General features: G+C 34.7%; 2 protein-coding genes across 6 annotated transcripts; one reads left to right on the top strand and one right to left on the bottom strand.

Annotated features, from left to right (window-relative positions):
- Positions 1 to 1060: 1060 nt before the first annotated feature.
- On the top strand, positions 1061 to 13170 carry LOC110107811 (WD repeat-containing protein WRAP73). 2 transcript variants are annotated; one of them, XM_028694008.1, is made up of 6 exons: positions 1061 to 1290; positions 2781 to 3269; positions 6135 to 6356; positions 6429 to 6513; positions 11725 to 11835; positions 12718 to 13170. In XM_028694008.1, the coding sequence occupies exons 2-6, from the start codon at positions 2874 to 2876 to the stop codon at positions 13083 to 13085; spliced, it is 1182 nt and encodes a 393-aa protein (XP_028549841.1). In that variant the 5' UTR covers positions 1061 to 1290; positions 2781 to 2873; the 3' UTR covers positions 13086 to 13170. The 2 variants fall into 2 exon arrangements, with proteins under 2 accessions (XP_028549841.1, XP_020693868.2); XM_020838209.2 differs by having other exon boundaries at positions 1062 to 1470.
- A 2184-nt stretch (positions 13171 to 15354) lies between these two features.
- On the bottom strand, positions 15355 to 24025 carry LOC110107809 (deSI-like protein At4g17486). Of its 4 annotated transcripts, none has more exons than XM_020838205.2 (4): positions 23588 to 24025; positions 17127 to 17414; positions 16969 to 17055; positions 15355 to 15922 (listed from the first exon to the last, which is right to left on the bottom strand). In XM_020838205.2, exons 1-4 carry the CDS (start codon positions 23748 to 23750, stop codon positions 15783 to 15785), a joined length of 678 nt encoding a protein of 225 aa, XP_020693864.1. In that variant the 5' UTR covers positions 23751 to 24025; the 3' UTR covers positions 15355 to 15782. The 4 variants fall into 4 exon arrangements, with proteins under 4 accessions (XP_020693864.1, XP_020693865.1, XP_020693866.1 ...); XM_020838206.2 differs by having other exon boundaries at positions 15355 to 15919; positions 23588 to 24023; XM_020838207.2 differs by having other exon boundaries at positions 16969 to 17049; positions 23588 to 24023.
- Between the last annotated feature and the right edge of the window lie 978 nt (positions 24026 to 25003).

The raw sequence follows: 25003 nt of genomic DNA, 5'->3' as shown, positions 1-25003 counted from the left end.
AGAATAGTATTAAGTGGTATGTATGTAAAACACCCTTTAAAGTTTTGTTCGTTTTAAATATTATCTCAACTAAATTTCTTATCTAATAAAATTTTATATTATGTTCCTTTTAAAAGCAACTAAGTTAAGTGTGGCAGAGATGAGGATGCTCAGGTGAATGAGTGGTTTTACCCTTAGAGATAGGATACAAAATGAACATATATGTGAAAAGGTTGGAGTAGCTCCAATAGAAGATAGGATTAGAGAGAGTCGCCTTAGATGATTTGGTTACATAAAATAATGCCCTTTCGATGACTTAGTTAGGAAAGTAGATGTATTAGATTTAACTTATGTTAAAAAAGGTAGAGGTAGATCTAAAAAGATTTGGTTAGAAAATATTAGGAATGACCTTTCTTTATTAGATTTAAATGAGAATTTCACTTTTAATAGGACACAATGGAGAAAAAATATTCATGAATCTGACCCCACGTAGTGGGATAAATGTTTCATGTTGTTGTTGTTCCTTTTTAAAAGCTGTCCAAGTAAAATATTACGTTTTATTTTTTTAATAACATATATTTTTTAAATCACATATATTTCATCCTTATATTCTCATCTAGTTATTAAATAAATAGTTTTATAAACTTATATGAAATGGTATTTAAATGTAAAATAGCTTTATTTATATGAAATATTATAATTTTATAGTACGCCATATTTTTTTTATTTTTAGAAGTCACATAAAAATAAAACGATTTCATCAGTGTAATAATTATATTTTTTTTAAAAAAGTCAAAATTTAAAATTATTTAAAGATTATTTTATTAGTTCAACAATATCTTAAGCGTTAACCATGCTTGGTTTCATTTAAAATTATGTAATCTTTTATTTTTTAGATTATAAGCTTAAAAATAATTAAAAAAACTTAATTATTTGTTGTGATGTAAAAGACTCGGTTTGAATTAAAGTATTAAATGTCACGCAAAAAACATAAATTAAAATATTAAAAAAATTGTTCTTATTTTTATGATCGATTAAAATGGTCTATCAATTCTAAGTGAAATATATACATTTCTTTTATATTTGAGGGCCTCGAGCTGTTCCTTATGCTCTCACCTCAAAACCCCCACAGGCATTTTTTAAATTTAAGGAAAAAAACATCAGGATCTACCGCTAGGATGTCTGAGATTGATTTTGATCGTTTCTTAAGAGCTCGGGAAAGGCATCATGCATTGTTCTAGGTCTGCATTCTGAGTGGTTCGACTTCCCACAGTTCCACTCGTGTCAGCTCATGTAGAATACTGCATAGAGGTAGGGTTTTACTCTGTTGGATCATCGATTGTTTGAGATGCGGTAGTATTCCACGGGTCACCCATGGATTTCACCGATTCCTACAAGCAGACGGGGCCCTGCTGTTTCTCGCCCGACTCCCACTACCTCGCTGTCGCCGTAGATTACCGCCTGGTGATACGAGACCTCGTTTCACTCAAGGTTTTTCACCCCAAATTGTTAAAGTTTTTAATTAGCTCTATTGGGATCTTTCATGAGCTGGATACCAAAATGCTTGAGTTCGTCACAATCATGAACATCTCATTTTCTCTCAAAACCCGATGCCAAAATGCTCATTTTCTAATCATCGGGCGCCATATTCGGGAAATAAAATTCCCAGAATATTATTCCTGCGCAAAATTCTTTCCTTTGTTATTTGGCTTTTGAAATTGAATAGGCTTAATGATCTGCATAATGTCTTTGAGCGTGTTTTGCCGGCACACGATAAGAATCAAGAACTGTATGAATATCACAGGCAAATCATAGCATCAGAGTCAAATGAGATGATGCTTAACCAATTTGGTTCCTCGGATGCCTAAGTGCAACTGTTCGATCAGAATTTGCACCTAACTGGGAATTAAGGTGTTATGAACGAGCTTAGGTCATGATTTGTTATTAAAATTCAGAGAAGTGCATCTTTGCTATTTAATCTTCTATTTCAAATATTTCTTGGGATTTAGAGTATCAAGATGATCTTCCCAACTCTTTCATAAGAAATGGAAGATCGTGGTGCGTAAAACCAAGGAAGGGTTCTTACTTGACTTATTAATTAGTCAGTTCACCTGAAATGTTCTTGTCTAATTTATTTGTTAATCATTTCACCTGTAATGGACTTTATAATCTTATATGGATTAATAGTACACAGGAACAAAAAAATATTTGTACTCATTCTTCCCTTATTTTTATGTCCTTCATATGAATACACATATCTCTTTTAATTTTTGTCCATCACAGCTTTATCCAATTTGTCTCCTGTGTGTATGACAACAAAGTGATGCACTTAAATTTGAGGAATAAATTCTAGCATAAAAGCTTTCCCCAACCCAACAACATGGAAAAATTTCAGTATGACCACAGTAGAGTTGTACTGATGAGAATAAATTGCCCTTTATTTCACTTAATTAAATTCAGTGTTAAATTTAGTTATTTTGCATTTGATATAGATATCATTATATACTATTCTATTTATATATCTAACGTCTAAAACTTTAATATTACATACATACCACCCATAGTTCACTTTCATATCAAATATGAGTGTTAAAAATGAAATATATGAGTGTTAGGATTGAAATATTAGTGGTATATTTGATATTAAAATAATATAAGGTGGTATATATGCAATATTAAAGTTTTGGGTGTTAGATATGTAAATAAAATGGTATAAAGTGATATGTATGTAAATTTCCCTTGATCATATTGCTTTTGATGAAAATCATTGTTATGTTGGCTCACATATATCTTATATGTAGGTTGTACAACTGTACTCTTGTGTTGACAAAATAAGCCATATAGAATGGGCCTCCGACTCGGAGTACATCCTTTGTGTTCTTTACAAGAGGCCAATGGTTCAAGCTTGGTCACTAACCCAACCAGAATGGACATGTAAAATAGATGAAGGCCCGGCAGGAATTGCTTATGCAAGATGGAGCCCTGATAGCCGCCACATTCTAACAACATCTGAGTTCCAACTACGGCTGACTGTCTGGTCGCTTGTGAATACTGCATGCGTTCATGTGCAGTGGCCAAAACATACTTCAAAGGGTGTTTCTTTTACCAAAGATGGAAAATTTGCTGCTATTTGCACCAGACGAGACTGTAAAGACTACATAAATTTGCTTTCTTGTCATTCATGGGAAATCATGGGCACTTTTGCAGTTGACACGATAGACTTGGCTGGCGTTGAATGGTCTCCAGATGATAGTGCCCTTGTAACATGGGATTCACTACTTGATTATAAGGTGAAATGTTAGATGTAGAATAAAAAAACCACACATCTGTTCTCTGTCTTTTCTGTAGGACTATAAGCACCATGAATAATTATATTTAGGCATACAGAAAGAGCTTAACTAATTGCTTGGAATAATCTTGAAGTGTGATATCTTAATTCTAATTTTATAATTAAAGGCTAAGGCTGGTGGCTATGTAATTCTGCAATGGTAGATATACTTTGGTTTCAATAGCTTAACTCCAATATATACTTTCAAATCTAATGTCTTTATTTTAGAACATGATAATATCTTTTTAGAATTTTAAATAAGATAGAAACATTTTATACATTAGGGGATGAATTTTAAATGCAATCAAATATGATTCAAGGAATTTAATATTGCTTTTGTGGAGTATTTGATGCGGAGCATTCTTACTTAGGGAAGTCTGGAGGAGCATTTTACCTATACTAATCACTTATTTCTGTTAAAGTGATTGTGCTCCACTATCCTAGTGCTATAGTTAGTTACATAATACTCATTTTACCTTTTTGCCATTTAGTCCTTTTAAAGTATAGAGGAAAAGGGATAGTATATAGATCTAAAACCTGTAGCTGCACTGGTATCTTGGAATATAATCAATACAGAACTTCAGTTTAATGTTTATTTTTGCTTGCTTCCTCTGTTTTACCTTCTTGCAGGAACTCCTACATCAGTATCCTTATTGTAGGATGTAGGATATGACCTCTCCTTGAGAAGCATGCACGCTTCATTGTTTTGATATATTCTTTGGGTAAATATTTCACTTAATTTGTGCTTGATTCTCTAAATGCCTTATAATCCTTATCATACTCTTGTAGCCATGGGCTCCAACAAACATTCTAATTCATATATGCATACAGAAGTTATTGTTACTTAAATCTTGGGTTATAAAATAGTATGTGATGCAGGATATCTTATGTTCTAGAATTTCTATAATAAATCTAATGTGAGATTTGAAAATTTCACGCAACAATCATGTATAAATATAATTCATAGGGCACACATTATTAATCTTAAACTACTATTCCCTAACTTTGATGAAGATCAATTCAATTGAAAAATCAAGTAGCCTTCTACTAGAAAATAATGTGTAGAACTTATCAAGAAAGCCACGCAAAGGTTTTGAAATTCATGCAGTTATTAGAAACCAGATTGCATCCAATTTGATTAAACACAACCACTCTTATAAAATAATAACTAAAGTTACTAAACTTCGACGAAAAAAGCAAAAAAAGTGAAAGAATTAAATAAAAAAGCACACTCAAACTTTTACAATGATATAACCTTTCTTGGAACTTCTCAAATCTCTCACTTGATTAAGGAATTGAATCCCATAAGTAGAGGGAATTACAAATCTTAAGAATAATTTTATTCAACCATTTATTGTGTTTTTGTTGCATGGTAAGACCATTTATTGTGTTTTTGTTGCATGGTAAGACCATTTATTGTTGCATGATACTAATGTTTCTCAAAATCAATTTGGATTCATGCCGGGTAGGTCTACTATGGAAGCTATATATTTATTGAGAGGTTTGATGGAGATGTATAGAGAGAATAAGGAGGGTATACATATGATATTTATTGGTTTAGAGAAAGCATATGATAAAGTTCCTAGATAAGTGCTATGGGGAGTTCTAGGAAAGAAAGGGGTTAATAATGCTTATATTCAAGTCATTAAGGATATGTTTGTAGGAGTTGTTACTTGCGTTCAGACACAAGGTGGTTTGACTAATTATTTTTCTATTTCAGTTGAATTACTTATAGGATTAGCCTTAAGCCCATATCTTTTTGCTCAGTCATGAATGTTTTTATTAGACCTTTGCAAGAGGTTGTACCCTAGTTTGTGCTTTTTGCTGATGATATTCTTCTTGTTGATGAGACTAGAGAGGGAGTTGAAGATAAACTTTAATTATAGAGGTCAACCATAGAGTTAAAGGTTTTGAATTTTTTTGGGTTTAACCTTGGCAACCCTAACAACTAACGGAAAGTAACTATCAGATCTGACTAGTTTAATTTCACTTGTTTAAATCTAGTTTTGATTCTCAATTTCTGAAACTAAAGTGATTAGTGTTATTGCTTAATTGTCTTTAAGTGGTTCTTTAAAGTCATTCAGTTTTAAGCCTTTGCTTTGGTCCTCAATTTCTGAAACTAAAGTGACTAGTGTTGGAGTTCAATCCTCCTGAGCAGTTTAAATCAAATCAATTGAATTTGAACTCAATTAAGACTTCAATATATTAAAGTATTGAACTGATCACGGATGGAATTCCAGTCTTGGTTGAGAAAACTGGCCTATCTGCTCATGGTTTGACTCACCACAACCAAAGGAAAAGGTATGTTGTACAAGCTCTATTACATGAATAGGCAAGAGACCTTGGTCGTAGTGTCTTAATTCCAGGTTACTCTTTCTATCTCAAATTAGTGATGAGTTGAGCTTTATTCTGTTCTTCATAGACAACAGCATCATCAAGTTACTGCCATGGAGTACTACATGTTAAGTGCTATATGTTTATCATGCATCCTAATGTAGTTGTTTGCTTGTAACGCCCACAACGCCATTGTACTTGTTATATTTTCCTAACACCATCAGTAAAGGAGGATATTATAGGCAGGCTAATTGTACAGAATGATTGGAATCACCATCATGTGGTAGTATTTCCTACATTTGCATCTTTTTCCTGATTAAGATAATTTCAGGATCCCATTATAACTTTCATGTAAAAGTATAAAACCATATTTCTACCTTTTTTGATAACAATTCTGCTAGTGTCATGGATACTTGAGATTTTATAATATGTTGAACATAACTTCCAATTTCTTATCTGAAATACAAATAATGGAGTATTGTGTATGGTACAGGTTCTCATTTATTCTCCAGATGGCAGATGCTTGTTCAAGTATCAAGCATATGAAAGTGGTTTAGGTGTGAAAACTGTAACTTGGTCCACATGTGGACAGTTTCTTGCAGTGGGTAGTTACGATCAGACCCTAAGGTTATTGAATCATTTGACATGGAAATTTTTTGCTGAATTCACACATATACCCACTATTCGTGGGCCATGCGATGCTGCTATTTTCAAGGTAAAGAGCCTATATTACAAATTGGCTTCCTAAGCAAGATAGATACTTCTTATTTTTCTCTTTACCCTGCAGGAAGTGGATGAACCTTGGCAACTTGATATGTCTGAATTATCTTTGAGCAAAGATTTCCCCAAAAATTTACAAGGCAACTATCATGGTCAGTTCTTTTCTAGATACTCCTTAAATAATTTTCTTCAAATGTGTGATAGACAAAGAAATCATTTTGACTCTTTAATGAATAAATGCTTAAGCAAAACTTTTCTCTTTTTGTTGTTATATTTAGGTGAAGTTTTTGATATGTTAATGGGTGAAGGTTTTTGTTGCTATTTGCTTGTGGTTTACTAGGAAATGCTATAATGCTTGAAGAAGAAATTCCTATCTTGAATTTCTGGGATGTTCCTCACATTTCTTGAACAATCTAGCTGCTTGATGGAGCTTTCATCTGATTAAATTAGGGTTTTAGCCCATTAAGTTGAAACTGGCTTGTGTGAGCTCTAGTGAATTTAAGCTTAATATGGAATAGTGTGTGCTTGAGAGTAAATGATGTAATGGTAGGTCGAGGAGGAGGGGGGAGACCGAGAGCGAGTAGGTGTCGGGTCCGGAAAAGAAAGGAGAGGAGGCGACCGAAAGGGGGCGGGGTGTTCGGCCTTGAGTTCGGAGAGGGGAGATCGGGGCTTGGTCCTGAAGGCGGAGTCGAACAGGAGAGAGGTCGTCGGCCTGGCTGGGGTTTGCAAACCGAAGGAAGAAGAGGGGAAGATGCTTGCGGCTTCCTAGTGTTGTGCGAACCAAAGGGAGACGGAGGGAGAGCGAGGGCTTCTGGTCCTGTCCATCGCACAAGAAAGAGGAGAGGGAGTTCCGCCTCTAGGGTGCCAACCGCAGAGAGCGAGCAAGGGGGGGAGGGTCTTCTGGACTTCGGTTGGGCTTCTCGAGAGAAAACTCCATGGGAAGGAGAGGTCACCCCTCGCTTCTATACACTAAACAAGCAACTGCTCTATGTCGTTTTTCACACGATGCCTGCATCCGCTCCAAAATAAGCAGCTCAAGCGACTAGGAAGCTCTGGCGACAGCAGGTTCCAGGTCCTGGTGAAATCAGGATCGTCGAACCTGACTTCTTGATTTAGGCGTGGATTCAAATCGCTCATAAAGTCAATTAAGCCTCAATTGGGATTAGACTGAACCAATTTGGCTAAAATCAAGTTCAAATCAAAGTATCAAACTCAATTCGGGTCAATTCGAGTTCGACTTGACTCTACCCAAATTAATTCAATAAAAAACAAACTCAAATTGACGTCGATTCGAATTGAATCGAGCTCGACGAGGCTCGATCAACTCGATCGAACTTGCTCGAGAAAAAAATCAAGATAAAAACGTGGTCAACAGTGCGCCTCTGCACTTTTTGAGAAAATTATGGGTGAGATTATACCTCAAGGAGGCCTTGATGTGGTGTACATTGACTAAGGTGTACATCAAGATACGCCTCTACGCAATAAATAAGAGGTGCACGCCTCAAATCTTGGTCGTCCGAAGGGTTTGATTGATAGTTTGTTGTACCTTAGTCTACAAATGATAATATGTCATGCTTGCCTTATTAACTTTCTACTTTTTAACCCTAAAATATTGTTTTTCATATAATTTTTATCTATGATTCAAAAGCTTCAAGTTAATTGAAACTTTATTCCTCATCGCTCCTCCTCTATATTCATCGATAATCAGATTTAAAATTTGCTGCTTTTTTCTATTATTTGATCTTGTGTACATGGTGATATCCTTGTTTTCACCACCAATATTGTGCAAACTAAATTGGACCAGGCAGTTGAACCACTCAAACTAGTCCTCAAATTAGTTTGGTATGATTAAAAAATTTGGTTTGAAGGAAATCGGGATCCTCCACGAATTGGTGTTGAATTGCTCAACCTTTAATCCTTAATTGAATCCCAGTTAAAACTTCAAACTTGGAATCTTTTCTTCCATCAATTCAATGCCTAGTCTAGTTGTAAAAATTTAGATTTCTAATCGAATATTTCTACATTGGCCCATTATTAATATTGACTTGTGCTTCACAAATTCTCAATGTTCGAGAGTTCACCATCAACAATATATATTTGTTCCCACAATCTCTTGCAGAATAATTAGAAATAAACGCTTTATGTGAAGTATAATGAAAATGTGCATTTGCGTTCAAGATTTTGGACTCCATAGGACTATCCACACTATGGATCAATGTATCATAGGTATCTTTGCTCGCAACTTGCATGTACCTTCGTTTGATTTAAAAATTGCCCCTATTTTTCTTACATTAAACGGAGGCCTTCCGATGACCTGGTTAGGAAGGTTGAGGTATTAGATTCGACTTATGCTAAGAAAGGTAGAGGTAGACCTAAAAAGACTTGATTAGAAAATATTAGGAATGATATTTCTTTATTAGATTTAAATGAGAATTTGACTTTAACCGGACACAATGGCGAAAAATGATTCATGTAGCTGACCCCACAAAATGGGACAATGGCTTGATGTTGTTGTTATCATCACTCGCAACTTTCATAACCCTTTTTATGAGGCCGGCTTTGCTACACTTCTAGTATTCAATGTTGCTTTTATTTGACTCATAAAACATAAAACAAAATACATCAAATACAATAATAATCAAAAGTAGATCGTGACCGTAGATCATTGATCTTCTGATGTCCTCATCAACATTTCTTCGTCTACTCTCAATATCCAGAGCATCTAACAAAGATCCTTCACCTGATTCACCATCTTCTTGGCTCATTCTAGTAGGCTTCTACTTAGAAAAAGATAGGTATAATTTATTTAGCACAAGTAATCTTTCATTTTGTTTCTTGAAATATCTGAAGTCCTTACCATAAAAATGGTTGATCCTCACCGTACCATCTTTGTACACTTCATTGCTCAAAAGCGTGCATTTGGGGGAGCAATGAAGTAATGAGACAGAGGGAATCATAATTTGCATGGAAGAACACTAGCGATAGGAGAAGAAATTTGTGGTTCAACAAAAAGTTTGCCTGTCTATAATCGTAGAGAGATGATTTTTCCTTTAGATTAGAGATAAATTTTGGATATGAAATATTTGTTCACCTAATTATTTTTTAATTTTATTTCATTAGTGTTTTTACCTCTTTTTCTCTTTTACCCCCCTTCCAAAATTGAAGCACGATTTCTTCACCAACCATGCTCATCGAAGATGAAAGAAAGCTTGTCGCTCTTTATTTCGAATCACCTCATCTATTGCTGGCTCGCAATAGTCATTGATTTCCTCTCATGAAGATCTCTAGCTTCCAAATATCACTTCTTAAGCTTTAGTGCTCATTGTCGATCACCCAATAAAGAAATCCCTTGGGATAATATTGACCAAGATAACTATCCTCTTCCAATCACTTCAAAACCACCTCTCTAGCTTCCGCCTCTACACTTGGTTGGCTAAATGAAGGAGAAGAATTGGTGAGGATCTTCAATATTCAACTATCTTCTTATATAATGTTTAAAAATGATAAGTAATAAGCTTATAGATGTTAGATAATTTATTCGTAGTCATATACTACAGGAAAGTAGTGGTGTAAGTGAGTCGAGCCGGCTTGAGCTGAGCTCGATATATAAAATAATAATAATAAATATTTAATAATATAAAAATTAATTAATATTTAATATTTAAAATTAATACTAAATGTTTAAAATAAAAATTAAATATTTAAAATAATTTATAATATTAAAAAAATCCCGCCGAGACTTGCGAGCCGGCTCGAGCTCATTTACAGTGGGACTAGCTTGAGTTCGAGCTGACTTTCTGACCGACAAGTTAAGCTCTCGATAAGGCAACTACTCGACTTGATTGTACTCGTTTACACAATTACAGGAAAGTCAGTAGTTTGCAGCAGACTTTACAGTGGTTTTTTTTTTGTCGAAAATGGCGACTGATTTGCCTGATTTGCAACGAAAATTTTCGACTATTTTTTTACAACGGATTTGCAGCGGAAATTACCGCCGCAAATCCACCGTAAGCTAAATTATAATATAAATAAAAAAGTTTTTTGTTGCGTTTCGTCTCCATGACTGAGTGGGAGAAGGGAGTTGGTTTACGAGTGGAGCAGGTTCGAATCCCGGGCAGGCCGGTTAGGCGAGATATGGTGCAGGCAGTCCAGTCAGGCGGGAGAGGGCAACGGACAGTCGATTAGGCGCGGTCAGGTGGGAGAGGAGAGGGCATTGGTCAACCGGTTAGGCTCGGACAGTGAGCAAGCGTGGGTAGCGGGCAGCAAGCCCATAATTTCTGTTTTTTTTTTGTGTTGAAATTCCTGTGCAAGTCTGTCGCAAATCTGCCAAAAATATTTGCGTCAGATTTTTTTTCCCCGCAAAATCTACGCCACTTTTTTCGCCTCATTATTTTCCACCGCAAATCTTATTTTGCGACGGATTTTTCTTATTTTGCGGTGGATTTTTCCGCCACAAAAAGGTAACTTTCTTGTAGTGGTAGAGGTTAGTTGTAGTTTTAGTAATGCATGAAAAATACTAGTAATAAACACATGTAGTAAGTTTTAACTTGGTTGTTAAAATTGTTGAGGGAATTATATTCCACATCCAACGAAGTTGTGTCCTTTTGTTGGTCATGCTCCATCAGGGCTTTCCATACAATCCCAAAGCATAGCTAGGATTCTATTTGATGCGCAGGAGTCCACTAGCTCCTGCAATGCACATCACCTACACAGACACAATATAGCCCACAGTTCTCCTAGAACCGCACTCACGCAAGTAGTCCATTTAGTGAAACAATATACCAAACTACTTTTTTATCATGTAACTTTCTATATGTTATTTTGAATTTTGATTTGATTTATGATGTGATTTTATGATGGTGGGTGTCGTGGATGTATGAGAAAAAAACTCATGGATGGAGAGAGATATTTTGGAAAGGTTTGATGGATGTGATTTATATGACTAGGATTTTGTTTGTTGATTCAATGCTTCTGCGTTTCTTTTCAAAAATATGCCGAATAAAAATTTTGATCTTAAGGAAACATTACGTAATGCTAAAACCCATGCATCCAGACACTTATCGCATTACAATTATAGAGAATGGAGAAAGCACTTGTTGAGTAGCGCGCCCATCTCTTTGAGAACGTGTACGAATTTTCATATAGCAGAATAAGACGGCAAAGTGCAAATTTATGAAAAAACGCCGAGCTAAACGAAGTCATGGTGTGGGAAAATACAGTTAGTATTGTTTTCGCAGTAGTTTTTAAGTTATTGGTAAAAAAACACGTATATTGCCATATTTTTATCCTGTTTTTTATGTGTATGTTGATGCAATTTTTCTCCTTGGATATCTTCTAACCAATCTTCTGGTTGCCACTTTCAGAAAACGCTGCTGAGGGGAGCTCTGGAGTTAAGTACAAATTAATGTGTCTTCCCATTAGTTTACCATACCAAAAGCCAGCAATAGACAAGCCTAATCCAAAACAAGGCATCGGTTGGTTTCTCATATTCGAATTTTGTTTGCATTTGAACCTGTTATAAACGCCTCGTTGTATTTTATATTTGTTTGATAGTAAAAATCGGCAGATCTTAAAGCTGGGCTTTTGCCAGTGTTAATCTTCCTAATGCTCAAGATGATTACAATCGTTTTCCAATAGTTAATCTTCCATCTCGTATGGATGTTATGCCTTTAGATAATAGGTGAATTTGTTGGCAAACTAGCATTGTGCCTATGAGTTATTGGTATTTATCAAAATTTAACTTCTGTTAGAGCATGATATGAGTTAGATTTTAGGAAATAGTAAACAAAAAAAAAAAGAAAAAAAAAAGAGAGATCAATGCTCAAAAACATCAAAATTTTATATCGCTACACTCAATTGATGACTGTCTTTAGATTTCACTATAATTTTATTGTAGAGAAGTATAATCCTAATTCCTCTTAGACAAGCATAAGAAGATGCCCTCTTTTTATATTAAAAAAAATAAGAAGATGCCCTCTTTTAGACCTTTGGACGGTCCGGAGACTAACCAGAATGCGCTACGTCACACGGTACGGAGCAGTATCGAGCACCGGTACCGAGCAAAAAAGTGACGTGGCGCATTCTGATTAGTCTCCGGACGCCTTCCGGCGTGCGCACAGAATAATTCTTCCGGACCATGCTATAAAAGTCGACTTGTGATAAGGTTTGCGTGGTCAGTCGTGTGTATTCTTGGTAGGATAAAAATTAAACTCCACAACTTTACATAGTTTTTCTTTTTTCTTTTTAATTTTTTATTTTTTATTTTTTTCATGTGATGAAATCAGGTTTACATCATTCTCATCAACTTCACGACTCTGTAAATTTAATCTAAATATTCCATATGAAAAATCTGTCAGGTCTATTATCATGGAGCAATGACAGCCAGTATCTCTTCAGCCGCAATGATAGCATGCCTAATGTTCTTTGGATATGGGATATTCGCCATCTTGAGCTTGCTGCAGTCATAATCCAGAAAGAGCCAATACGCGCTGCTGCCTGGGATCCAAATTGCCCCCGCCTTGTTCTGTGCACTGGCAGTGCCCATCTGTACATGTGGAGTCCTTCAGGAGCGTACTGTGTTAATATTCCACTGCCACATTTTGTGGTCTATGAGCTAAAATGGAATGCAGATGGAAGTCGTCTACTGTTGAAGGACAAAGATACTTTCTGCTGTGCTGCGTTAGATAGTATTCTGCCTGACTCATTTGATGATGATTCTGATTAATAGGTTACTTAGTTCTATGTGCGGAGTATGAGAGTACTTAGCTGTGTACTCTAATTTTTTTGAAGTACAAAGTTTTTTTACTGTACGCAGCTCTGCTTGATCTATTGGTTGAGAGTTTAGGCTTTCAATTAAGAGTTCGTTGGTTCGAGTCTGTGTATGCGTTGTGTGTGTGAGTTTGTCTTAAATGTCCCAAAAAAAAAAAAATTTTTTTTTTACTGCTCTATGCCCATATATGTCATTAGGTTGGAGTATACAGTAAGTTCATAGATGTGTACTTAATGCAATGAGAGTACACAACTATTAATTTCTATAATCTACACATAGAACTATGTGCGTTGTCTGCATATAATAATTTTTCCTTTGGGTGGGTAAAATATGAACTTGAGTTGGATGAATACAATTTTGCTCCATCAGTTTTTTTTTTTTTTTTTTTAATGGAGAAATGTTTGTCTACCTATTGGGATGATTTTTGTATATAGTATGTAAGCTATCGTAGGATTCTCCTTATATGACTGTCTTTGATTTATTTGTCAAGAAACTCGTGCCTATGCTATTGCGGTTTTGTTTGATATCGCTTTCTTATTGTGTCTTGAAGTAGTTTACAGTACAAAAATTAAAAATTTTATGTTAGAAAGCAACTTTATAAAATTAAATATTCTTGCTTATGTTGCTTGGCATCAAATCTCTTGCCAGCGATCAATTGTTGGCATAAAAATTCAGGATATAATGATATAATGTAGATAAAATTATTTGATATATATATATATATATATAATTTATATTAATTTTAAAATGAATTTAATGGCTTAATTTCATGTTATAATTTTTATCAATATATTTTATCTGATCTTGGTCAATCAATTATAGAATACGTAAGGTTTAATGCCAAATGTCGTCCATACGTGATAAGAGAGGAAAATGGCATTTAACACTTAAATTTTTTTTTTTAAAAAAAAAAACTCAATTTTGTCATGTATTCAGTTAATTAAATGAACTAATAAAAATTCTCAAGACATACATTTGTCTAATATGTTTCATTTTAATTGAATTATATAACTATTTTTTAGATATTAGATCTGCCAATGCGTCATTGACTATTATTTTTGGGTCTAAAAACTACTAACACATTTAAAAAAAATGATTTATTCATTTTATCTTAAAAACACTTAATTTGAATGCTTCAGGAATTATTTTAGAAGATTATTTTTTAAAATGTATATCTTGAAAAGAAATTCAATTACATTAAAATCATTCAAACACTATTAATAGCGTTAAAAAGTAAGCCAAAAGTAGAAGTAAAAGCTACCAATAGTTATTTGAAGGTTGGAATAAACTTCAAATTTTGCTTTTTCATATTCCAAATCAGTGTTTCATTGAGAAGTTTCTAAAAAGGTTAAAAACCACGTGAATCAGAATTCTTTTCAAACCGAAATGTAAAAAAAAAAAAAAAAAAAAAAAAAAAAAGGTGTCGGATTCACTACCATCTCCTATAACATACACAAACCAATGCAGCCACTAAAGCCTTCGCTAAGACTTTATTTGGAATGACTTTTAAATTGTTTCTTAAACCAATTTTTTAATAAAAAAATAATTTTATATTAAAAAATTAATTTAAGAAGAAATAAAAAAATCATCTCAAACAAAATCTAAGTGATGTTGATATATAATTTTGTAACACTAAATTTCTCTTCAAAATGAAAAGATTTCTACACAAATTAATATATTTCAATCGCAATTTTTTATCGACCCTAAATTTGATCCCAATATTTCTAAAAAAATTTGACTCCCACAGACAACTGTTTGAAAAACTGTCAAAGCTTTTGCTTGCATCATTCAAAACGAGCAAATCCATATCAAAATTGCATGAAAGCTTTAAAATAGGATCTATGCCCAAATTTATGTCAGACAACTGATCATTGGATTTTTGATCTGCTAACTTTGCTGCACTTGCAACATCAAAAACATCAATGATCTGCCAGATCAACACAATCGCTTCGCCATCTCATCATCTCACATGGCAATAATCTAGGTGGGTTGATTAAGGCTTCATTTGGAATAGTTTTTTTATTGCTTCTTAAAGCAATTTTTTAGTAAAAAATTAATTTTTATACTAAAAAACAACTTTAAAAAGCAGCAAAAAAACCATCTCAAATGAAGCCTAAGACTAATCTTAAAGGCAGAATAACCAAATCATTTTTTCAATCTATTGAGGTCCAAATTCAGTGTAAGTCCCAATAATGCAAAAAGTATTCTGTAAATAAAATCACTATTTTGCAGAATCTGATGTAGTATATATAATCTTCCAAACCACAGTAGAGCAGTAAAGCCCACAGCACCATTCACATTACACTCAAAGCTTTGAGAGTACCAAACCTGTCTTCCACTCAGACTTCGAATTACAAATAACAGCAAATTCATTTTTTTTTTACTATCAAATAACACAACCTTAGCCTCTCCAACATTTATGCTCAGATTCCTTTAGATTTCAAACCTTTACATTTGGAAAACTTGGAAAGAAAAGCATAATAAATGAAAAGGTCAGTTCTCCAACTTCAAATTACTACAAATGCTTTCAGAAATTTGCAATTCTATAACAACTGCAGGTAGGCTCCTTCACATCACTTGCCAGCTTTAAGGAAAGAACAAGGATCCGAAATTAAGAAGAAGAGAACTGTGTGATTATGTGAAATGAAGGCGTCACATGTTATCTTTGGCCAGTTTTAATGCTTTTTCTCTTGAATGCGTTGGATCGCTAATGGGCGCTGCTAGCAGACAATGATCTGATGCTTCATCGTCACTCTCCTCCAAGGTTGAAGCAAATGACTCTGATCCATCTTCTAGTAGGCATTTTTTATTTTTATTTTTTTACCATCAAAAGAAAAGTTAATGGTTAGAACTTCACAAATTTCATGCATGTACCATCTGTAGGTTGTATAAGTTCAAATTGAGTAGTCAATGAGTCTAAGGATTCGTTTGGGATAGCTTTCTTACTATTTCTTAAAACAGTTTTTCAGTACAACAAATAAAATTTTTATACTAGAAAGCTGCTTTAGAAGTAGTAAGAAAGCCGTTCCAAATGAAGTCTTAGATTTCGTTATGGACGGCTTTCTTAATGCTTCTTAAAGCAGTTTTCTAGTTTAAAAATTAAAATTTTTATACTAGAAAGCTGCTTTAAGAAGCAATAAAAAAGCTATTCCAAACAAAGCCTAGTTTCAGTTGAGCATTGTAAGAATTTATAATAGAAAGTAATAAAATAGATCTTTAAAGATGAACTTTCAAATTCAAAAACTTGAGTGACTGATAAAGTAGAGACACTTTTCTGTTAAGTGACACCCAACTGGACTGTGGGCTGGGTGGAACTCAGAATGGCCAGCACCACAAAACAACGAGAAGTCCAAAAATCACTACCTTGAACTGGAAGGGATTGGAATCCACATAGACATACACCAAGTGAGTTTTTGTTTATATTCATAAATAGATTTCGAAAGGATAATCTTACCAGCTATAATACAGTAGATGTTTTCAGCTAAGGAATCTTATGAATTGTAGGAACAAATGAGGGTTATTTTAATTGAAAAACATACTCCCCCAACAATCTATGTATGTGTACCAACGAAGGCAAAAGGAAAAACACAATGCAAGGAGGTATTTCAGAATCCCTGTACTGATATAATCTGAACAGGAAGAAAAGCAGGTAATGCAAGTTGATAAGTACTTATCCACTTCACCAAGAGATTCCTCAACAACCAAATCGACCAAATCTTAAGAGGAGAACCGCACATAGTACATAAAAATTGCATTAAGCAAACTAAAAGTACATGAACCAGAGTGCATGATTATCCCTAAACCAAAATAATGAAAACCAGAAATGTGGAAAACTTACCAGATAATGCTGGATGATCTGGTAAATGTCTGACAGCTGAAACCTGAATGTTTTCAGGCAGAAGACAGTTGCAAAAAGAACCTGAAGCTTCCAAAGGTAAAAAAGTTAAGAAAAACATTATTTCAAACACTGAGAAACTCTTCAGAAATAATATTTACCTAGTCTGGCAAGCCGATTTACCCATCCTGGAATTGGCTTTCCAGTCAAACGCGTACAAACATCATCAGTAAAATGATTACAGTTTTTGGCAATCAAATGGTAGGAATCACCATGGTACTTCCCAGAAATCTGTTCCATGAACATGCGGAACTCAGTACGGGACATATCTGTAGCGCCCAACCACACAGAACGTCGAAAAACAAAACCAGGGCAGCTTTTGGGTTCTACTTCAAATACTCCACTTGTTGGGTATTCATGGGCACCAAAGCCATACTCCATTCCATGAGCTGTTTTGGTTTGTCTAAATTAGTACTAGGGATCAATTAAACAAAGCTATAGAATTAAATTAAATGGGGAAATTTTTTTTTAGTTTCACATGTTCTAGAGGAGGGGATTGTATAATCTTTAAGCATTTGACATTCTGATTTACAAGAAGATGACAAAAGATCTAAAAGCATTTCACAAAGTCGTTAATGAGAAAATGATATCACATTTTTTGATAAAAGTTGGTTTGCGTATAATTGGCAGGACTTACCGTCTCTCTTAGCCTTAGAAGAAGCACACAGATCAGTCATTTCAATTTTTGTATCAGGATAAAGTTGTTTCTCTTACAAAATAAAGTTGCTACTACTCTTACAAAGATGAATGGGATTGTTGTAACAAGATGAATAATTATATAACAACCTTTGGAAATTTTTTATATGGTATATATTGCAATTAGTATGAATAGTAGCTACAACCGAGATTAACCCAATGTTAACAATGATGACCAATGTGCTCGTCTAGGAGCACGGATAAAGCGATGCTAGAACATAACACTTTCCACGCTTTCAAGAAAGGCATCACTACGAAGGCACTGACTGGATGATCATATTAATTTAAGGCTACATCTCATCCAATGATGCGTTAATAATGTTATGTGTGGAATCTGATTGTATTGATTAATTGAGTTGTTCTTTTGTCTCAAATCTCAAAGCTTATCGTGTACGCTGAGGGGTGCGGAGGGTTTACCCTTGCTTGCTTTGCACCCAAATTTTTTTCCCCATACAACGCCCTGACGCTATGTATCCTAGCGCTCCGACGCCGTGTTCCCGAGCGCCCAAGCGCTAAAAGACAGAGCAGAGCGCCACAACTGTCTAAATATGTCGTCACAATGGTGCAAGATAGAGGCTTGAGCGTCGCAACGATGTGAGACAGGTTGGACGGTTTTTTTCCTCATTTTCTGAAGGGTTGCGCCCCTTAGAGTTTATTTTCTTGGCTTTCTCTTGTATATTTAGTTAGGGCAAGAGTGAGGACGGTGCATGCGAGAAGAGAAGCAAGGCGAGAGTGAGAGAGAAGAGAGATCTGTATTTATTTCTTCCAATTTTCATAGTGAATTTCTTGGTGTGGTGTGGCTTCATGAATTTTTTTCCCTATTTTGGGTTTTTCCATGCTAAATCTTGATGACCTTTACTTTTTCGCTGCGTTTATTTTCATCTTTGTTTCATCATTGTGGTGTTTACTCATTATCCCCAACAAATAAACCCTATATCCTAAATGATCCTACATCATATCATACTTAACAATGTCTAATCCTTTGAATTTCATAGTATTTTTAATGCGATGATTAATATACTATATTTTTCAAAACTATTTCTTATTATTTAAATAGAAAAAAATAGTATCTCTGATGTGAAACGTAATAGGAATTTCAGGAATTTAATAAAATTTTAATAAGCTTGCTAATTTTAAAATTAATGTTTCACCAAATTAGATTCTAGGATTTCTTAATTGTGTTTGTGCTTTGGCATGTTACAAGAAAGATTAACATGAAAATTTAAAATAACAATCAAAGTTAAAGTAAAGCTAAAGGCATAAAAAACAGAAATCCACCGTTTAACAAATAGAAATTTTACCTTGAGTTCCTCTCACGCTCACTCTTGAGGTGATTTTAACGAAAGAATAATTTTAGTAAACTTAAAGATGCCACCAAAAGACAACAAACACATGCAATATTGCCCAATGAGAAGTTAGCCAGAGGGAGGGGAAGAAGTCGGTGGATGTCCAATAACTAGCCATTGTCCGGTGATTTGGTGCTCGTCAATGGCTGACATCAAAGTCAAAAGGATTCGGTCGACGTAGTCGCGACGGTGTCATCAGTCTCCAAGTTGAGGTCGAAGAAAGATGATCGAAGAATATCTAATCGTCTGTGAAGATCATACACGAATCCATGGTCATGCTCGGGATCGACCATTCATGGGAAAGTAGGCTAAGTAGTAGCGTATCTTCTTCCTTGATAGGGATGTGAAGCAAGAAAGAGATGTAATGGACGGGAGAAGGGCTTGGGGGGGGGGTCGGCAGAAACTAAGAGAGGTCCCAAGTTCAGCTTTAGGGTTAGAGAAGGGAGAAGAAAAAAATCTGAATTTTTAATTTCAGATTTTTAAGGGTAGAAAGGAGGGAAATATTTGAAATTTGAATTCCCCAATTAGACCGCCGGGGGGGGGGGCACACCTTGATCATCTTGATGGAGCTTTGATTGGAGGCAATAAGGGAAAGGTATTTAATTAAGAAGGAAGAGAGGGAGGGGGAAGGGGGTTGTCCATATTCAATAAATGGTGGGGGGTTGTCCATATTCAATGAATATATCTAGGTTCAATGAATGTGAAAATTGAAATTAATTTCAATTCAATTTCAAATTTGAGATGATTGGGGATGATTCCTAAAATAGTTTTACTAATTAAGAAAGATTTTGGATTTCAAATTTCATTTGAATTCAAAATTAAGAGACTTTCCTAATTAATAATTGGACAAATTAGGAAAGTGTTTAAGAGGCATTTTGAATTTGAGAACAAGGATTCATAGGAGGAGGGGCCGACAGCTTAGACTTGGGTTTTGGTAGGCCGGCGGCTTGAGGAAGACCTGGACTAGTTCAGTGGAGGGAGGGGGTTGCGGTGAGGCTAGGGGTCGTATGGTTGGGTGGGTATGGGAGGAGGGGCCGGCGGCTTGAGGTGGAGAGGGGAAGGTGTCCGACTGGCCGAAATCTAGGGGAGGAGTTTGGGTGGCCAGCAGTATGGGGTTGAAGGAGAGGTGGTCGGCGGCTTGGTGAAGAGAAAGGGTGGGAAAGAAGAAAGGGGAAGGGTAAACCGAGAGCCAGGACTTTTCCGGCGTCTGTCGGGTATTGCTTTGGCCATCTCTTAGGGTTCTCTCTTCTCTCAATAGCTCACTAAGAAACGAAAACAAAAAGCTAAAATTTCATTCATCAAAATCATCCATCAGAATAGGGAGAGCCATCATATATAGGCCTCAAATAAAAAAAACACAAAGACTCAAATGCCCTTGGGGCTACAACATAAACTAATTCCTCTCGGGTAAACCAGAACATAAATAAAATAAAATATATAAATCCATCATAAATAAAGACTTGGAATCGTAGCCGTCGATCTACGATTCCTCCGATGATAGACGTGTCAAAATCTCCTACTGAAGTCCTCATCAATATAACTTACCTCAAGCAAGCACCTACGGGGTCTCCTAATGCCTCAAGCATAAGCAATCATTTTATCTTGAGCGTGCCAAATACTTTTGATAACATTAGATTGAATAAAGTAGTTATGAATCTTTTGTTGATATTACCTAACTTTTGTAGAAACCAGAAAATACGGATGACGTTCTTCATAATCCATTTGAACTTACAACCTTTTCAGAATCCATAAATAGATGCATGCATGCATGCACATATATTTATTTTAAGGCCCAAATAAATACAAATACTCTCAAGACCACAATTTAAAGGATTTGTGAACATTAAGCATAAGGAAAAATTGATGGATATAAGTAAAATGAATAATATAGAAGATCACGACCTTAATAGAATAGTCTCAAAGAAAATTCTCTCTCTTTCATTGGAAAACTCCTACTATTCCTTAACCTTCATCCCAACATAGACGGAAATGACCAAAACCATGAGTAATTACCCTTGTATGTATTATGTAAGTTCTAAAACTCAAAAGCAGCATGAAATATATTTTTGTTTTCTTTATATCAATTTATCAAATTTTAACGATCTTCACCACTAGTGTTCTCCATGATCAGAAAGTATTAGGTGAGGTACATACACAACTTTTTGTAATGTGTTTCCAACAAAAATGGAAATGTGATGTGACGATTTCTCCAAAAAAGAGTTTTAGCCGTCAAGCATATTAATAAACCGATCGTTATTCATGTTGAGTTACAAAGCATATATTTTCTAAGTGCAAACTGAATATTTTCTCATGAATCTGTAAATGTGCTGATTTTGATTCTTCTCTATGCAAACTGAACATTTTCTTATGAGTCCTAAAATGTGATGATTTGAATCTTCCGAATAAATTTGACTATAGATTAGCTGCAGTGGGATAAATGCACAAACACCTACAGGGAATGGGGGTCAATTGTTGCTGCTTAATTGTAACATGAAGAGATTAGGTTAGAAACTATGAGAATACATGATCATTACATTACAGGATAAAAGTAGGATGAAACATATGAATGGTCTCTTTATCCTTTTATGATGTTTAAAGAAAGATTGTGGAGTTCCGCTGCAATTAAAATTAAAGACCTGATATAATACCGTGAAATGTTAGGCAAATAAGGTTAGATAATTAGTTCCATTCATTTGATGTTTTGGAATTTACTGGTTTGCATGTATGCATCACCTGTAGAATGAATATACTTTCAATTACCTCTTTTGGCTTGGTGCCATAAAACAATCATTGTGGGAACTTATTCAGATGGCGAAATGTGGAAAAGTAATGAACAGCTACACTCCATGGATATTTCTGCCAGGCTGTACGCAGCATTCAATTAAACAATTTAAATCATTTTCATGCCCCACAGCCTGCTGGTGTACACAAAGTTGGAGGAGCTTTGGGAAGCATCTTACGCATGCTATCAAGGGTCTGGCGTTTATCCCTATCTTATGTATGTGAGAGGCAATGACATTCAAATGACTAGCAATGCCTAATAATCATGTAATTAATGCTTTTGAAACAAAAGAGGTTAGAGTTCAAAATTAACAAATTATGGCAATTAATGGGATTGCGATATATTGCCATCAGTATAAGAAACCAAGTTTATGTAGAAAGGCTTAAAGAGAAGAAAGGAAAGCCTCAAAGATTTTATTTCAAAATGTTGATCAAGAAATAAATTGAATGGTACTATTCAGATATAAATATAAAAGAGGTTTCATGCAACCATACCCAATAATCTACCAACGCTTCAAAATTCAGCAAAACTTGTTCCAAAATTCTCTTGCCTCTTTTACTCATGTTGCTCAGCTTAGATGATCCAGCTGATAAGCAGCATCTAGAGAATGAAGGTGAAATTCAAAGCCATCTAACATCTTATAAGTTCAATTTAACAAAGACTAGTTTTGTTGCGTATTAGAATATTTGCGGCAATAAAATGAGAGTTTTCTTGTTTTAACTTTGTACGAAGATCCAACACACACTGTTTAATGTCATTTGTGGGTAAGATCACATCATCCTAGGTTGGTGAAGGCCACCCATGCTTGATTCTTGACGATCTTATGCACATGATAGAGGAGCATCAAGCTCAAATCCTTCAGCTCTTAGAAAAGACTTAATAATAAAGATCGAGCAGCATCATAGCACGATGGGCATTGATAGCCTCGTCAATAATTATTTGTTTTTACTTGATGGACAAGATCAACATAGGAAAGAACTCTCTTGCATCAGAGAAAGAGTAGAAAGGCCAGAAGTGAAGACCTCTTAAAAAATATCCCATATTAGCTCTAGATCTACTCCTGAAATTTGTTGAGCCTCTGAAGAAAATCTATGGTGGGAAAACTCCTAAGGAGATCTTGAGCTACTATGATTTTGTGTTGAGAGAACTCTATCGTTAAGTAATCGGGCTATCTGTTGTTTAATCTCCTCTAAAGTTAAAGGATTCAACTTGATGCTCCTCCATTCTATGCATATAATTTTCCCAAGTAAAGCATAGGTGATCTTCACGAGTTTTGTTATGTTATCTTTGATTGATGGATAGGTTATCCTATAAGAGAAATATTTGTAAAGCCTGGGGTGATCAGATCCTTTGGGATTTTAGTGCAAAACTAGAATGTTAACAACTCTTACTATATAATTGTGAATATTCTAGCATCCACCAATTCTAAATAAAGTCAGGCAGCTGAAAGAAATGTAATCGTAACAGATAAGTACCGTATGTTAACGGATCGCTTATGCATTTGCAAAAGAGTACTGAACAATAGTCTGGCGAATAACTGTTGATCTGATTGTTAAATTTGGACAATTATTCGAATATAGTCAAAATAAGGCGTCAGAAAGTTAAAATATAAAGTATACTAACAGGCCATGATGAAATTGCAAAAGAACAAAAAAAAATATTATCGCAATAAAAGCATTTAGATCGGAATTAGAAGAATAATTCCAAGAAGAGAAGCAGATAACGAAGGAGGGCATACCTTCGATTCCAGAGTGGAAAATTCCTAGCCCAAACCAATAGAGGTAATTGTTGATAGGAGTGAGGTCATACACGTTCAAGAACAGGTGCGACCTGCCGCCGCCGTTCCCATCCCCATTTCTAAGCTCCTTACTCGAGGAAGATCGCGGTAGAAGAGAAGGCATTTCACTTCAATTAAACAAAGAAAATGATAAAGCCTTCTAGAAATCAAAAACCAGCTCGAAGCATCGCATCACGCAGCTCGAAATCATGCCTGAATCAAGCAATTTCGAGGTGGCGAGCCGCATTCAGACAGTGGAACTCCGTGAAAAAGAAAAAAGATTCTCCGGCGATGGGTTAAACCCTCACTAGATCTACAATGAAAATAGAGCTCCAAGACGAGGAGACGGAGCCTGTAAATTAAAAATTATTGTACAGCTTTTTTTTTTTGGGAAAATTTTACAGCTTTTAAGACCTGCTTTTAGTTTTATCCTTCTCTGGAAAGCGGAAAGCCGAAAGCCGTAAGACTATTTGCGGAAATGGAAAAAGGAAATTAGAAAAAAAAAATTATTAACGATATTTTATTATTTTGGAAAGAATAGCCCTTATATTTGAATATTATTACGGACGTGACCTCATTTATTTTATGAGTTTTTTTTTTAGGAACTTTTTGGTTGGCTCTTTAGACTTTAGCGTCGCTTAGACGTAAAAAAAAATTATAGGAACTTATTCTTAATTTATCTGATTACTTATTTTTAACTTAAGCACTCTTAAATTTGACTAAAGATAAGCTTGTCAAATCATATCTTAAAAGACATACTTTACTTATGATAAATGTTGAATAATTAATAAATATATAATTGGTCTATAATTTAATTTATGAAAGATGATAAAACACTCTATTATTATCATTATTCCAAAATAGAAGTACTCAAATTCTTTAGCTAACTTTAGATGCATATTCTTATGCAATATATTCTATAAAGTCATTGTAAAGATATTGGCAAATAGTCTCAAATATGTTATCTATTTTATTATTCGTCCAACAACGGCTTTATTTAGGATAGCTTTCTTACTATTTTTAAAGCAATTTTTAGTATATATATTTTTTTAATTAATAATTTTTGTACTAAAAAGCTTCCATGCAAATAATTAAGAAAACGGTCTCAAACAGAATCTAAATCACCCTCTGTAAAAAAGCAAAGGCATTACCAACAACATTGTCCTAGCCCACGCATTTAGTTATAAATTCAATATGAAGGAATCATGATAATGTTTAATATGCTAAACTTGATCTCAAGAAAGCTTTCAATAATTTCAACAAACACTCTAGTATGCTCAGGCTTTCCCAAGAAGGATTCCTCATGAACTTCATAAATTATGCTTTATTTGGGACAACATTCGTAGTGCTTAATAAAACATATATTTAATTAGCGCA

Source organism: Dendrobium catenatum, unplaced genomic scaffold (assembly GCF_001605985.2).
Source record: "Dendrobium catenatum unplaced genomic scaffold, ASM160598v2 fragScaff_scaffold_390, whole genome shotgun sequence".
Classification (NCBI taxonomy): Eukaryota; Viridiplantae; Streptophyta; class Magnoliopsida; order Asparagales; family Orchidaceae; genus Dendrobium; species Dendrobium catenatum.
Note: the sequence above shows the minus strand (reverse complement) of the source record. Positions and strands in the feature narration are given on the sequence as shown.